The sequence below is a fragment of the Mustela erminea genome, chromosome 8 (assembly GCF_009829155.1).
Source record: "Mustela erminea isolate mMusErm1 chromosome 8, mMusErm1.Pri, whole genome shotgun sequence".
NCBI lineage: Eukaryota > Metazoa > Chordata > Mammalia > Carnivora > Mustelidae > Mustela > Mustela erminea.
Genome location: NC_045621.1, coordinates 51663245 through 51681116, shown reverse-complemented (window position 1 = coordinate 51681116; position 17872 = coordinate 51663245). Strand labels below are relative to the sequence as shown.

The window sequence follows — 17872 nt, the reverse complement described above, 5'->3', positions numbered from 1 at the left end:
TGGGGCTCTATCCCAGGACCCTGGGATCATGACCTGAGCTGAAGGCAGAGGATTTAATCCACTGAGCCCCCAGGCACCCCTATCTATTCACCTTTTATGGAAATCTGGATTGTTTCTGGCTTTTGGCTATTGCAAATAAAACTGCTATGAACATGACTATACAACTCTTTGTATGGACATATGATTTTCTTTCCTTTGAGCAAATACCTAGGAGTTGCTAAAGAAATCTTGAATAAAACCAGGTGCCTGGGTGGCTCAGTCGGTTAAGCATCTGACTTCTGCTCAGGTCATGATCCCAGGGTCCTGGGATGGAGCCCCTCATTGGGCTTCCTGCTCAGTGGGTAGCCTGCTTCTCCCTCTCCCACTCCCTCTCCCTGTCATATTAATAAATAAAATCTTAAAAAAAAAAGGAGTAAAAATGCTTTAGAGTTATTGTTACCATTTACATTTCCACCTCTTTTGCATGTTCTTCCAAATTCTTACCAACACGGTCCTTTTTGATCATAGCTATTCTAATAGAGGGGTAATGTGATTTCACTATGGGTTTAATTTCATTTATCCAGTAACTAATAATATTAAGGATTTTCTCATGTGCTTACTTGCCATCATTTGGTCTGCCTCCATGAAGTATCTATTCAAATCTTTGAGTCATTTTTATTGGGTTGATTCTTTTTTTTTTCTTATCACTGAGTTTTGAGAGGGCTTTTATTTGTTTGTTTGTTTGTTTTTGGACACAAGCCCATTATCAAGTAAATTATTTGTTGCCAGTTTCTTCCTCTCAGAAGCATATCCCTTCAGTCTCCTCACAGTTGCTTTGAAGAGCAAACAATTTTCATTTTGATGAATTCTAATTTGTCAATTTGTACTTTTATGGTTTGCTTTTCAGAGGTCAGAAGTTTTTTCTCTTATGTTTTCTTTTATAATTTTATAATTTAAGTTTTGCCTCTTGAATTAATTTTTGTATGGCGTGAGATGTGGATCTAAGATATTTTTGTCTACATGGATAGCCAGATGTTCTAGCACTGTGTACTGAAAAACTATCATTTCTCTATTGCTTTGTTTTTATTCTTGTAATGCCTGTCACCTTTGCTATTTGAGTAATCCTGACCTCATAGTTTGAGTTGGGAGGTAGTATCCCTTCTTCAACTTTCCAAAAGTTTGTGTAGAAATGTTCTTCTTTTGCCCAAAATATTTGGTAGAATCCACCAGTGAAGTCAGCTGACAATAGAGTTTCCTTTGTAAAAAGTATTTTTTTTTTAACTACAGATTTCATTTCCTTACTAGATATTGGGGTATTTGCTTGTTACATTTTTTTTCTTGCAAGCATTGATAGTTTGTGTCTTTTCAGAAAGGTGTCTACTTTACCAAAATTGTCAAGTTTATTGTCATAATGTTAACAGTGTTATTTTATAACCTTTTAAAGATCTGTAGAGGCCATAATAAAGTTACTTTGTTCATTCTCAATATTAGTAATTTGTCTCGTCTATTTTTCCTATTAAGTTCGGCTAGAAATTTATCAGTTTTATTGATCTTCTCAAGGAAACAGCTTTTGATATCACTCCTTTCATCTAAAATTTCCTCTTTTATATTTCATAATCTCCTCTTTAAATCTTTGTTTTTTCCTCTTTCTTATATATTTTGGGGTTACTCCCCTTTTCTCTATTTTCTGAAGGTGGAAGCTGAAGTCATTAATTTTAGATCTCATTTTCTTCTTTCTAATACACATGTTCAGTGCTATAAATTTCCCCTAAATATTACTTTAGTCATACCACAAACTTTAATATGCTGTGTTTTCATTTTCATTCAGTTAAAAAATATGATTAATTTCACTTTGACTGCTTCTTTGATCCATGGGCTATTTAGAAGTGTATTATATAGTTTCCCAGTATTGATCTTTCCCCATGCTCCATGAATCACCCTGGCTGCAGAGTACACAGGCACTCTTGCTGGTCCTATGTGAGCATTATGTAATGAGACCTCTAATCTTGCTGATGGTTTTTCCCTTAATCTTCATTGTTGTCTCACACATATGCACTGATCAGCACTCAGTATTTCCTGAGTTCTGTCTGTGCAACTTTCTCCTTTCCATATTCTGTCCACCAAATTATAGCTGCCTAGGTCTTCCCAAACATTTGGCTTCGTCTTTTCAACTCAGGAGTCAGCTGGGATCTGCTGAGATCCCCCTTCTGTAGCTGACATCTAGACACTTTCTCAAGGCCATAAGCTGAGGCAAACTTAAAGGCTCTCCTTTTTCTTTCCCCTCTCTCAGACCACTGTCCTGCATGACCTGCTATCCAATGCCTTGAAACAATTATTTCATATATTTTTTCCATTTTTGATTGATTTGGGTGTCTTTGTGTGTCTCTGTGTGTGAACCCTGTACCTGTTACATCAAGTCTTGATGACACGTTTTAACTCAGTGTTTTACTTCAATAATATGAGTATGGGTAAATGTTTAAAGGATGTCTGTAGTTATCTTAAAGGATGTTGCAGCAGTCTAAAAAGAACGTTTTTTCTTTTTTCTTTTCTAAAATGTAATCTCTTTTCTGGGTAGGAGTTTTGGAACCACATCTTGACTAACACTTAGAGCAGAAGCACTTTGTGTAAGTATTGCATATTCTTGTTTTAAAGGGATTTTCATGTATAATCTCTCATTTGATTATCTGTAGTCAAGGTCAGATTATTAAGGCCATGGTTGTTACTAAGTGATGCTCAGGAGTGTCGTGACTTGCTCGAAGTTGCGCAGCTTACAACCACTTAGGAATAGCACCCACCATATATGACACACTTCATGTGTGGTAAGTAGGGTGTTTAGCTCTATCTAAACAACCTCATTTAATCTTCCCCAAAAACATATCAGAAAAGTGTTAGAATTTTCCTTGTTTCATATATAAACAAACCAGAGCTTCGAAGACATACTACCTTATCCAAATTTATACAGCTGGGAAGTGCTCCAGCCATCTTGAACCCAGGTGGCATGGTCCGCATTCTTAGAACCACTAGACTACTTTTCATAGAAGTGAGATGATCCTCTGACTATCTTCTTACTCTCTTTTTCCATGACCTCAATTGGTTCAACAATGGCAGATTTTTTCATTTTAAAATGGACAAAACATTGTCCACTCTTGGGAATACTGCTCTTGTGTTATTGCTCATGAAAAGCAAGAACTTTTTTGGATAATGCTTATTGAGTAGTACTTATGGTGGCATCAGGAATATCACTTAAAGGTAGATGACTCTTTTGATAGGGGTAAATTCATACCATACTGGGTTCATTCTGTCATCAGTTATATGGATACTCATTTCTGAGTTCTTCCTATTTAAAATTTCAACCCCTACCCATCTCTAACATCTACCATTTCAAATTCCTCTTCCCTTATTTTTTCTCTTTAACACTTATCACTAAAATTTTAATATATTTATTTATTTTGTTTACTATTTGTCTCCACTAACATATAAGTGCCACAGGGACACAAAGTTTTGTCTGTTTTGTTCACAACTGTATCCCCTACAACTAATGAATAAGAATTCAATAAACATTGGCTAAATAAATGAACATTTATGCTTAAACAGTATTCTTAAGATTTACGTTATTTTGATTGTTATATAATGGAGTGGAGAGCAATATATGAGACCAAGTTTTCAGAAGCATTAGGATGTACCTGTACACATTCACACACCTATTGGATGTGTATCATCAATTCTAAGAGGCTAAAGCCTGTAAGATCACTAGATGAGACAACCATCTCAGAACTGTGGAGGAAGATTACATTTGTTTGTTAGCTCCTCCCTTCTCTCTTGATAATACTATCAGCTGTTAAGACTGTCATGTTATGAAAATATAAATCTTAATGGAGAAGTAGTGATATGATAGTAACATAGCCACTCGTCTCAGAATGCCGGAGTTCAATTCTCAGCTACTCCACTTATAAGCTTTATAAGTATTACAAGTCGCTATTATTTTATGCTAAAGATATTCATCCTGAGAAGTCAAGGGATTCTTCAACCCTCTGAAACCATATTCAAATTTATTGTGTGTAAGAGGTAAGATGTATCTTTCTTAGGAGGTCTCTAGTTTTCATCTCCTTTTCAACACCTCTCAGTACTTACAATACTTAGGGTATCAAAAGCCAAGTGCTACTGTTATAAATAAATCTACACAAATACATTCTTTTGGATTATCTTGAACTCCTTAGCACCAGATAAAATGCTAATATTTTATAAGCTCTTAATTTTTCTATGGTTTTTACTTATCCCACCTGCACAGACTAGAGCTACAAAATATTAACTTCACTATTATTTTATTCACCTTTTCACAATGGAGGTTGAGTGATTTCCCTATACTAATATGACAGAGTCAAGAAAATCTCATACAGATTTTTTAAAGATAAATCATCGCATTTTACTGTCAATAATACCTATGTATCTCTCTCAAGGAAATGTGGTTCTTGGAGAGTAAAAGCATCATGCCTTATTCATTTTTGAAGCCTCAGCATCTGAAAAGTGTATAGCACATACTACATGCTCAACATATGTCTGTTGCATAATGACTGACCCGGATATTAGCCTCAGGTTTTCTGATTTTAAATCTTCAACATATTATCATTTCATTAGGTCACATATCTTTTCATGAAATTATTCTGAAGGGAGAGTCTCATTTTTTTGTAATATACTGTCCTAGCATTTTCTCTTACTCAATATCTTCCTCAGCTAGAGTATTAAATATCAAAAACACATTTACATTCAAGTCATAGAAAGAGAAGAGTCTAATAGAAAGCAAAATAAATACTTTGTTTCTGTAAGAAGTATATGGAAACTGAAGCCAGTGGTTCATTTAAAAATATTCAAATCAGTCACTTTTTACGGTAGTCTCCCCTTCTTCATGGATGGTATTTTCCAAGCCCCCAGTGGATGCCTGAAACCAAGGATGGTACCAAACCCTATATATACTATGCTTTTTTCTATATATACATACCTACAATAAAGTTTAATATATAAACTAGGCATGGTGAGCACTTAGCAATAATCATTAATCATAAAATGAACAATTATAAGAATATACTGTAATAAAATTTATGTGACTATGTTCTCTCTCTGAAAATATATTATTGTACTGTACTCACCCCTCTTCTTGTGATGATACAAGATAATAAAATATCTACATGATGAGATGAAGTGAGGTAAATTATGTAGGCATTGTGACACAGCATTAGGCTACTACTGTTGACCTTCTGACAATACATCAGAAGGAAGATCATCTGCTTCTGGATTACAGTTGACCGCAGGTAACTGAAACCGCGGAAAGCAAAACCACATATAAGGGGATGTTACTGTGCTTTATTTCTTCGTAATTTCATACAATCAATCAAAACTAATCTCCTGTGTCATTTTCCAGGGATCTGATCATTCCTACAGCCACCAGTTGCATTCACTCTGTCTGTCCCCCTGGTATCTGTTTCACCTACCATATTCCCCAATCCTCCTTTTTGGTGCATTTATGTATCTGTTGCCTTTTCTGATCATGTTCTCCTGGTTTTTCGTATTACTCCACTAGGCTGCTCCCTAACATAGCTTTCAATTAGTTGGATAGAGAACATCCATCTGATATGGAAGCTATGTGATGGAAGTAAGGGGAGTCCACTGGCAGAGATTCAAGCTTAATAGTTAAGGGGAAAAAAGGTAGGTAATAGGATCAAAGATAATAGCAATATTGCTATATTGATTTTTTTCCTTGTATAATCCCAGCACAACATAAAAGGAACATCAGCTAATGAATGGGTAAATACTCTCATTTCTACATCTCAGGGCAAGAGAAAATTTTTTGTTCAACTTTTGAATATACTACCTTCCTTCATTCCTTGTTTCCTTCCTTCCTTCCTTCCACTCCTCTGTTCTTTTTTTAACCGTTATCTCTTATTTTCTGCACTTTGAGAACTACACCAAGTGAAAAGGGTCCCCAAATGTCCCTAAAGGTTATGCAAAGATATATAATGTGCCTGATGTCAAGAAGACATTCCTGAGTATGGTGCTAAATCTCGTGGGGCAAGTTCTAATCTGACTGTAAGTACATAAGCAAATATGGAAAGAACAAAACTCCATTAGCTAATGATGTTCTCAGACATTTGGCTATAAGGAAGGTTTATAGGTAAAAAAATTGTATAAGAAGGCCATTCTAGTGGTTCTAAAATAATTCAGATTACTGAGATCCACCAAATTCCACATTACATAAATTCAAAGTAATTCTTATTCTCAAATTTTTACTTTTCTTACACATCATATAATTATATTTTGTTAGTGAAAAACGAACTTTACTTTCTAAATGAGAAACTAAAAGTTATAACTCTTGCACTTCACAGATAATTATATCTAAACTCTAATAATTTTATTACATAATTTTGGCAAAATCAATACAGTGTTTTGAATATTTCATGTTAAATTCTACGAAGAAAGAAAACAACAGTGTTATTAACTTAATTCATTTAAAAATAATAATATATGTGGTTTGAAGAAAAAACAGTATTCTAGCACTTATCATCTGTTAGCATGAAGGCACATTTATGTGCCTGCTTTTTAGATTTCTATATATAATAAAATATAAAAATTATTCATATGCTTTCCAATATCATATGCACTAAGGATTAATCCTTAACTTTTCATTTGCTTGGAAGGCCTTTTAATAAGTGAATTTGCATTATTCAAACTGATTCATCAAACACTAATGTCTATAATTGTGAAATCAATCATGCTACTTGCAGAATTATCCAGAGTTCCTTTGACCACAGGTTATTCTTAAAGGTATTTGAAAATAACCTCAGGTAGCACCTGCAAATTCAGGTAACATAAATACTTCCAAATTTCAGTTCAAAAACATAATGTGATTTTAAAGGGTAATGCTTTATTTAAAAAAATAAAGCCCTTCTTTATTTCAAAAACTGAAAGCCCTAATGTCTTTGCACATGAATAAAAGAATTATTTTTGAAAACTTTAAAAAGAGCTATAATTTCCCATTTAATAGTAAATATTGCATGCAAAAAGACTCTAGCAAATCTTCTAAATAAGTATCAAAATGACCAACTGATCAGTAATTTGCATCACTTCACAAAAAAAAAAAAAAAGATTTGACAGTAAATTACTGGGTCTGTATGTGCATGCTACAGCATAGTGTGTTCAGAGTTAAAAAAATAAAGTAAAATGGAATTACCCTAAAAGACATTTCAAGATTCTCTCCACCCCAGATATCCATTCCTGCATCGTAAGTTCCTATCTCTTCAAAGTAGTTTCTGTCAATAGAAAATAGGCCACCAGCCATAGTAGGGGTCCTAGTTGAAAAAAACAAAAAGAAAAGAATATTTTTTGAAAACAATGTGTGGACTTTAATGAGACTATAGCAAATAGTTTTGAGACATTTTAAATAAAAAAAAAAATAGTACTCAAAAATCTCAAACTGGAAACATAAAGCCAAGGAGCCAGAGGTTTTAAAATTGGTAAGCAGCATTTTATTTCACATTTTCTATAAAACTAAATTTAGATTAGTCTCTATTTTTCTTACCAGTGATAAATAGATAATATGGAAGGTATACTGACCACTTAAGAGGGAGGCATCTATATTCCCTCCGAAAGGCATAGTGAAGAGAAGTTAGTGCTCTTAGCCTTACCAGTTGTGATCTTTTGTCACCTAATTATACATAATTTTAATGTGAATTCTAGAAACCTGTGGGAATGGTTTCTCTATGAAATGATCTATAATCTATTTAAATATAAAAATATTAAACACTATAAAATGTTTATAGACAATAAGTATCTAACAATAGCTACAGAAATATTTTTTTAAAGGTAAGAGCTTTACATCTATTCACTTATTTTTCTCTTTACTCAAGTAAAATGATAAAGTTAATCACACAACCCTATGGATAGACATAAATCCCATTTGATTAAAAAGAACATTTTGCACAGCATCTAAAACTTTTTCCTAGGAATAAATGTCTTTCGACTCTCACATTTGAAATTTCTCTATAGGAACTACGACATCAGATGTTAAGTTTATAAAGGATTACTTAATTTTTAAGAGATTAATCAAAGTCAATGGTTAATATATGAACTATGCAAGTCTTCCTATATAAGCCATATAAATTGAAACTAAAATAGAAAATTCTAGTTTTTCACAAATGGATCTATCTATACTGACAATTATTATTTTTTAATGTTAATTGTTAGAAGAGAGGTTTTAAACGTTCCTAGCACATTAGAGGCCCCCGAAACACCTTTAAAAAACACATTTCCATGCTTGGGTATTGCTCTCCACAGATTCAGATTTAATTGGCCTGGGGTGGGGCGCCATCTTTCGTAATGCGTAAAGTCCCCTGGTGATTCTAATGTGCTGCTGAAGAGGAGAAATGCAGATCTAAGGGTTTTGGAATGCTCATCCAAATAGTCTGAGATTGTGGGGAAAAAAAACAAGAACAAACGTTGTTTTTCTCAAGATTATATCCTCTTCTGCCACAAGATACACTCCTGTCCTCTAACTGAACAATGTAGTTTATTGAAAAAACACCAAATAATATTGTACTTGGATATCGACCATGATGCAAAGTTCTCTATTTCTCCCTGTGCTCTCACTGTTTTATACTCAAGCAATTAACTGTCCATCAGCTGGAGTAGCAGAGCCTCCTTAGTCTCAGAACTATTTTATTACTTCTGGTCTTGCTGCCTTGCTATCATGAACAGTATCATTGACCTTCTGAGTTATAATGAGAAACACTAACACAGCCAAACAGATGGTAATTATGGAGTAGCCACGACCCTCTCCTGATTGGGGTTTTGGAATTCTGCAGTAATAACTATACAAGGTGTAATAGTGCTGGGTAGTCCATTTAATGAAACTAGGAACAAAAATTGCTGCAATTATCTTATCATAATGCAACCAAGTGCTTAAGAATGTTAAGTGATGCATTTTTAATGATCAGTTCAGAGTGCCTACCCACTTCTCTATTTACTAATCAAGTACTGATGCATTTAGCTTAAATAAATGCATTGAATTTCATTTTAATGTTGGTCATAATTCCTACAAATATATGAGAAACGTATAATAAATGACAAAAATAATTTATATATTTAATCATAAGAATGACTCAAAAGTTTCACTTATGCTTAAAAAGTAAAAAAAATAAGAACATAATGTCACAATTCCTCAAAAAAAAAAAAAAAAAAGTCCTGTATTTTCTGAAGACAGATGCTTCTAGGGAGAGGGTTGGTTTTTTTTTTTTTTTTTTTTTTTGGATTTGCAATGTCAGCTCTCTCAAACAGTCCAGAGACTGTGCCTTATATAATATCTACAGCCATACCCAGGTGTTATGCAACATGTTCTATTCTAATCTAAGTTAACTCTTCTGTACTGTCCCTAATGAATTATTTGCATATGCCTGTGTGGACCTTAAGCGTTCAGGATGCCTAGAAAATTAAAAACCTATGTAAGGACTAACCCTATTAATCAATTTAACCCATTGGCTGGGAAGGGGAGAAATAATCAGACCAATGGCTGTGACTACTGCCTACCACACAGTCAGTAGGTGAAGATGAACGGAGTTAGTAGAAGTGAAGCACTTAGCACAATTCCCAGCACATAACAAATAGTTAATAAGGTTAGGTGGTATATCTTTGAATCTGTCTTCACTGTTGTTGATAGCCATTCATTGGTCTTGAGTGTCCTTCACTTAATTTTGACTTCTCACACACACCCTCATTTCATTTCAAAACCATTTCAATCTACTTCAGATCCAAGATGTTGAATTCTGAAATCTGCCTCTAGGAACACAACTTTCTATTTTTTAACTGCTCCTATTTCAATCCTGTAACAGTCACCTTTTTATTCCACCTCTGTGTTTAGGGTTCCTTAACTACTCATTCCCACATAATAACCCCCTTCAGGAATTGCTCCTTTCTGTCCTCTCACTCGCTCTCCAAGGTTCTGCCAGGTCAGTGAAAAAAACAGCTTAGCATCCTAAGTTCTCTGGCCTTCCCTTAACTGACCCAATTCTCTTCTTGTAAATTTCAGTGTCTGGGTAAACCCACCCTTGCGTTATCTACTTCTGCTCCTCAGAGCCAGAGAATCACTGAAAAAGTATTAAAATGAGGTCAACTGGCAATACATCAAGTCCACATTCCCTCGGCTTAGCCTATGAACAGCTAACAATCCTTTTATCTGCTCACCCTAACAATCCTTTAATTTGCTCACCTGTCTCATTTCTTAACGGACTCTTACCTAAAAGTTCTGGACTCATCTCAAAAAACTGAAGATTAAGGCAACGCATAAAATCAAAATTCCCTCGGCCATGAACTCTAAACTCCTTCAGTCTCAGTATGTGTCTGTGTCTTCTCATGGCCTCTTCCTTACTCCTGCCTCAGAACAAAGAGTGTCTCCTTCTTCATTATGAGCTAACATCCACTCTTGTGCCCTCAGCCAGCTCTTTTCTGACTATTCTTTCAGCCACTTGCTCATTGACTATTACATTAATGTTTTACGCCTTTGGTTTCTAGACTTTATGGTCTAGAGTTTATGGTACTGCTCAATCAAGTTCTGCTCTAAACCAGAAAAGTGCTTCATCCCACCCTACAACTCACTCAAACGAGGGATATATATTTTCTATTCCCTTCACTGGTAATCTTATTGAAAGGATACTCTCACATACTCCCTCAACTCCCCTTGACCTTCTAACTGGAATCTGGATCTTGCTCCCACCTCTACAATAACTTCTTTCTGAAAAGTCCACGCTGATTCTGAACTTCAACAGACTTTCTTTCAAATGTCTTCTTTTGGAAGCATTTGAACACCATTCGGCCTCCCTGCTTAAAACATATTTCACCCCTGACTCCAACTGCATTTTTTCCAGAGAGATTTTCCTTATTCACTTTATGATTCTTTTTTTTTTAAAGATTTATTTATTTATTTGACAGAGAGAGAGAGAGATCACAAGTAGGCAGAGAGGCAGGCAGAGAGAGAGAGAGGAGGAAGCAGGCTCCCCGCTGAGCAGAGAGCCCGATGTGGGGCTCAATCCCAGGACCCTGAGATCATGACCTGAGCTGAAGGCAGTGGCTTAACCCACTGAGCCACCCAGGCGCCCCCACTTTATGATTCTTACTGCTGTCCCTTCCTTTTCCTTTTCCCTGCTGGCTGCCTCAAGTTCCTAATTCCATGTTTGTGACATGAGTATTATATACAATTAGAAAACTGTTTTGTAGATGTGTGTACTTAATAATTATCTTCTTTTGTCCGAATATGTAGTCTTCCTAAGGACCTCTCCATGGAACTTTCCCCTTCCTATACTCCTTACTTATAGAAGCTCTTTCACTGTATGCCTTTAATTGTGCTCTCTGTGAGGCAGAGTCCAAACCCGTGTTTTCTTTTTTCATTGCCTCTTTATGCATTGTTTGTGTTTTTCTAATTACTTTCTAGATGTTTTCTTAAAAAAAAAAAAAATCCCATTGAGTCTGCTCACGGTATACAAAATAGTACTGAACCTGTGCTATCCTTCCATGTATGCTTTTCCTTTAGGGTCCTCTAGTTCCTTCCAGAATCTCATTATGAAAGGATAAAACCCCTTTTAGCAACTTTCTTTTCTGTGCCCCATTCAATCATTTCACAAATACTTCCTGGTGGTGTTATTTTTTTCTCCCCCCAAAAATATTTCTGACTCTTTGCTTTCTGTTATCATGGTCACTATCCAATTTTAGTCCTCTTACTTCTAACTCTGTTAAGGTAATCCTCTTGCTTCTGGAGTCTCCTGCTTCCAAAATTCACTCAACAAACCATAGCCAGATTAATCTTTCTAAATCAAAACTCTTCTGAAACTGTTTACGAGATGCTTAAGTATCTATTTTATGAAATAAATTCCAGGGGTGCCTGGATGGCTCCGTTGGTTAAGCTTCCGACTACTGATTTCAGCTCTGGTCATGACCTTGGGGTTGTGAGATCAAGCCCTGTGTTGGGTTCAACACTCATCTTGGATCTGAGAGTCTCTCTCCATCTCCCACGGTCCTACCCCTCCCCACCCTCCAATTCACGCAAGCACTCTCTCTTAAAAAATAGAAATCCCAGCTCCTTATGGTGACATCAGTGATGTGGTGCGACCCAAAGATCATCTCCATTCCTTTTTAACTATTTTCCTATATTCAAAGTGTTTAGCTGTTAACAGGAACTTTCCCACTCCGGTGCACATATCCACATCCACTTGTCACTTGGATTTCCCTTTGGAAATTTCTGATGTGTGTTCAAACCTGCTCTATTCTTAGGCCAAAGACTATTATTCCATGCAGCCTGCCCTCAGTACAGCTGCTGTCCCTCCAATCTGGATATGATCCTCCCCTTCTGCCTCCTTCCAAAGCCCTCAGTCTCTTTCTCTCTCAAGGCACTTTGTTACTTTTTTATTTATTTTTTTTGAGTATTACATTTATTTCTGCATGTATTTTGCCACCTTTATATATATAGCTAATATATTTAATATTATTAGACTATTAATAGACACTTGTTAAATAAGTAAAATAAACAAATAAGCATGTATCCTCATGCCCACAAAGCAAACTATTTTTAAGTTAAAATCACCTGCAACATTATTTCCAAAATTACAAAAATAATTCTTTCTTCACATCTACTAAACTGATAAGTAACAAAGATGCCTTAGGTCATTCCAGGATTTTATCATCTAGAAGAAGTTTTGGGGATTGAGCTTGGTAGTATTTTAGAATTAAAGACACAAAGTTTTTTGTCACAATGTAGACTATAGGAAAGGATTCCAAAAAGTAAGGATTTGACATGGAAAAACACTGAAGTATTTCACCAGAAGTCGGCAAAGTTAAAGAAATTATGACAAAACACATCTGATTATTCATTAACGCTAAACTGTAATGTCTACATTTTCACCAATAAGATGGTCAATTATATCACACTAGAATCAACACCACATGTGTAAAAAGCGGAGATCACAGGAGACTCAAGAGAGGGTAAGTTTACTTTTTAGGAGCACAGACTTGTATCTAAACTGACTGGGGTTAAAACTCAACCCCACATTGTGACCTTTTGTAAGCCACTTAAACTCTGTGTTCCAGCTTAATCTATTATTAACTATCTTCCTGTATTCAAAGTGTTTAGCTGTTAATAGGAACATCTATAAAATGAGGATATATGTATTAATGGATATAACACTATTAGAGTAGTACCAGAACAAAACAAGAACTATACATTTTAAATATTAATTTTAATAAGGAAGAGACAACATTTGTTTGGCTGGATTATAATCAGCATTTTAAAAATTACTTTCAGAATTTAATTAATTTTAATAGAATTATAGTATTTTAGAACTTTAAAATTCATATAGAGCTGGTCAACCAAATTTAGTTGCAATGTGTTTAAATGACTCGTTCCAGAGCCCCCAGATAGTCAGTAGCCCAATTAAGGAAACAATCTTTCTTTTCTCTTTTTTCTCTGTTTTCTCTGTTTTCTCTTGTCTCTCCTCTCTTTCCTTTCCTTCCCATCTCTTCTCTTTTTTCTTTCCTTCCTTTCTCTTTCCCTCTCCCTACATACCTCTCTCCCTATCTACCAATTAGTCATCTCTCAATATATCCATATGCACCAAAGAATTTGAAGTAGCTAATTAGATATACACTTTTCCTGATATCTAAGCCCCAAATATATGCACTGTGTTTTCCTATGAATTTTAGCACTGCTCTTCAGATCATTTTATTTCAAAGTTATTGAAACATCATTTCTTCTCACTAGTCTTTCCCTTTAATATATTAGGATTCTATTCATCTTACTTGGCAAGTAAGTAAGGTCTCTGTGGAAAAAAAAAATCTAAAGATTTGAGAGACTGTAGGTCAGCTTCAAGATGTGATTTTCAATGATCAAATAACACAACATCTAGCCTGTATTTAGCTCTGTGTTAATAACATTTCTCATATATATTATAAGCCATAATAAAGAGAAATTATAGACATAAATATTTTATTATTTACACAAATGTGAGGCATAAACAGCTGAAATACTCATATAATCTCAATTTTTTTAAAATTATAAAATATAATTTGGTTAACCATTTTTCAGGTTTAGAAACCAAAGGAAAATTGGATGCTGTGAATTTCTCTCTACTATCCCCAATATAGGAAAGCAGAAGAGACAGAAAGGAAGTAAAAGTGTAACTATGATTTTATTAGAGTGATGAGTAATCAAATGTTGAATGTATTTCAAGGTTTTTATAGAGAACAGAAATGGGGTTTAGTCAAAAACTGCACATCATGATACTCATTTGAATATAGACTTGAGTAAGAAGACACAGCTTTGGTAGAGAAGAAACTGCCACTTTAAGAGCCCACCCTGGTTTAAGCTCTGAACAAGGAAACCTACTCAATCCTTTAGTCTATGGAACACACAAACAGTTTTAAAGCTATTTTTAAAGGATAAGAAAAAGAAGAAAAAAAAAGAAGAAGAGAAAAGTTCTGCTTAGTATGGGCAAATGGCTTGCTTTGCTGCCAAAGATCCCATTTACCAACAAGTATGGAATGAAATACTTCAACTTGTGCTTAAAGACCTATATATCAGGAAAGCAAAAGTTATTTTTTTCCTTTTTCCTTAATCCTTTTTCATAATCCTCACAACCTGATAAAACCCTAAGCTTCCAAGAGGATGTACAGTAATTGGTGCAAATTTGTTACCTTTCCTTTACTTTCATTTTATGCGTAGGAAGAGTCAAAATAAACAATGGGGCCAGATGTTTTTAAATGTTTTGGTTAATACCTTGTTTTCATCTTATCTCAACAGAATGCTAGGAAAGTCTTATAAATTATCTTCTAAACTATTAGGAAATAGTATAATATACATGTGCTATTTTCTTGAAAACATAGATTCACATACTCCACATAAGGTGCAATTTTTTTCTTTAAAATGAATGTACATTAGATTTTAACATGAGTTAAAGAAGAATGTTGAACAGTTGGAACATTCTGAAGTTTTTCCTTCAAACTTTTTCCTTCAAAGTTTTTGTTCATCCCATAATTTTGACCCTTCCCTGTGCTTTGCGTTAGTATCTTCTATTGTACAAAAGTGTTTCACAGGATTTGAGATTATCTTTGCTTCTCTCCTCCAATGTAAAATGTATTTTCATTGGCCTGGGAAAAATCTAATAGAGAACATCTGACAGATAAAAATTAAGCAATATATAGAGATTTTATTCATTTATTTGAGAGAAAGAGAGACTACAAGCAGGAGGAGCAGCAGGCAGAGTGAAAGGGAGAAGCAGACTCCCCAATGAGCAGGGAGCTGGATGCGAGGCTGGATCCCAGGACCCGGTGATCATGGGTCCCTGCTGTCCCTCCAATCTGCCAAAGGCAGATGCTTAACCGACTGAGCCACCCGATGTCCCACCTCTTAGCCTAGGAGTCCCAGCAATATATTCTTAGTTGCTATTAAATTATAGAAAATATTGTGTCTCATTTGTAAAACATTTTATAGAATAAAATAAGTGTGTTTTTTACAATTATACTTACTAGAAGAACTATAAATTAGAGCCTGATAATTTTGGGGGTTGGGACTCAAACTGGCAAAAGGTATCAACATATTAAAACAAATTTCATATTTCTTAATTGCAATAATTCTAAAAAGACCACATTATATGCAAAAAATCAGAAGACAAAATTGGCAAAATTAAGCATAAAAAAACCTCTCAATTGGATTTATAAGAGATAAAAAAGCTGGGGTGCCTGTGTGGCTCAGTCTGCTGAGTGACCGACTCTTGATTTGGGCTCAGATCATGATTTCAGGGTCCTGGGATTGAGCCCCATGTCATGCCTCCATGCTCAGCAGGGAGTCAGCTTTAGGATTCTCTCTCCTTCTCTCTCTCTCTCTCTCTCTGCCCAACCCCGGCTCTCTCTCAACCTTCACTCTCTCTAAAATAAATAAATAAATCTTAAAAAAAAATTAAAATGCTAAGTAAATAATTGAGATGCTAGCAACCATTAAAATTTTTATTTTTGAAAAAAAAATTAATGGCATGGATAAAAACAATAATATATCAATTTTTAAATTGTGGAGAAATCTGGGGCACCTGGGTGGCTCAGCTAGTTAAGCATCAGACTTTGGCTCAGGTTGTGTTCTTGGGGTCCTGGGATCAAGCCCCACATTGGGATCCATGCTCATCGAGGACCCTGCTTCTCCCTCTGCCCTTCCCCCTGCTCCTGCTTTCTCTTGGTCTTTTGCTCTCTTTCTCAGATAAATAAATAAGAACAATTATGGAAAAATCTATTTATCTGAAAAGAAAGTCTCTGCAAGGAAATATAATGAAATACTAAAAGAGGTGGCTCATTGGTGTTCTGCTTCTTTATATCTTTAGATACTTGTCACATTTATTTAGGAACACATATATTTGTTACTTACATTTTCAGAAGTAAATTTAAAGTAACTCCTTTCAAATATATTTCTCATTTAACATGTTAACACTTCACAAGTTAAGCAAAAGAGGGAATAATATTCCTTTTCATAGTTGAGAAGAATGGCTAATTTCCCAATCGAAGGAACTTCAAATAAAACCTAGATCCTTCTAAGCCAGCCTCAATGCTTCCTCTATGATATCACACTAGAAGGATACAGGAACTAATATATGTGAACATCTTATGAGTTTTTCACAATAAGGAACAATAATTATAATCTGAGATGTTATTAATAATGTTTAATTAATTTTATCTTCTTTACAAATTCCTAATTCCAGTTGAGAGAAAAATAAACGTATAATATCAGACAAATGTTAATAAAAAGGGATCTCACTAGTAAGTAAAATGTGTAAGAAATAAAATTCATCATTATATCTATGTTTGATTTGTTATGAGAGCAAATATTAGAAGCAAATCTAACACTTTTATTTTACCTGAGGAAGATCCTGAATATGGTATTCCACATAAGAATGAAAAAAGTCATGTCAAGAATATTAATAATGACTAAATGTAAAAGAGTCCATAAGGCAGACAGAAAGAGTAAAGAAAGCTATATAGACTTGATAAATAACTAGTAGGTTTTTTAATAAAGTAACCTATTTTAATCAATGAGAAATTAAAGTAGAAACTATTATCTTTGTAATTATTTATTGAGGATTACTACAGGGCATAATTAAGAAACTAAAACAATCAGTAAGATTAAAGCCAGATTCTTCCAGAAGCACATACTGCTCTAGCAGTTGATGTAGTCTAACTCCTGCGCATCCGCACTCTGGCCACTTAGGCTCTCCCCATTCCCTTGTCCAGCATCAAATGGCCAGCACCAGTGAGCCACTTCAGAGCAGAGATAGCCAGATTCATTTTTGTATGAGCAGAAACTAGCACAGGGCTCCACAGTGGGGAGGCATGCACATTTGCATACATAATCCAACTCACTTCAGAAGCTTGAACCGTATCACCTCAAAAAAAGATACATACTAGCAAAATGCATAATACAGCCCAACCTAATGAAATGATTTAGGGAATTATCTGCATTACCATATAACTTATGTTACTGGTTCCCTATTCCATTAGGTCATGGAGATGCATATTCATGCAGGGCTAACATGTTTCATGAGCTTCCAATTCAATCATTTCCCAGGCAGTAGCCTATAAGTCAAGGTCACAAATTTAAAAGATTATAGCAAGGCAAAGAAAGTCAACACGTGAAGTTGATTAGTTGCAACAAGCTTGACTGGGACAGTTACCGAGAAACATTTCTTTAAGCAAGAATGGTGGCAAATGGGGGCACTAGGATGGCTCAGTGGGTTAAAGCCTCTGCCTTCGGCTCAGGTCATGATTCTGGGGTCCTCGGATAGAGCCCCACATCAGGCTCTCTGCTCAGTGGGGAGCCTGCTTCCTC

At 35.1% G+C, this 17872-nt stretch overlaps 1 protein-coding gene across 3 annotated transcripts in view; it reads right to left on the bottom strand.

The window, feature by feature from the left end:
* The window catches only part of GALNT13 (polypeptide N-acetylgalactosaminyltransferase 13), a 538580-nt gene that overhangs the window by 175152 nt on the left and 345556 nt on the right, over window positions 1-17872 (bottom strand). For all 3 annotated transcript variants that reach the window (XM_032355601.1, XM_032355603.1, XM_032355604.1), the window contains one exon: window positions 7202-7319. In XM_032355601.1, coding sequence (XP_032211492.1) covers window positions 7202-7319 — 118 coding nt within the window. The remainder of the gene's footprint in view (window positions 1-7201; window positions 7320-17872) is intronic.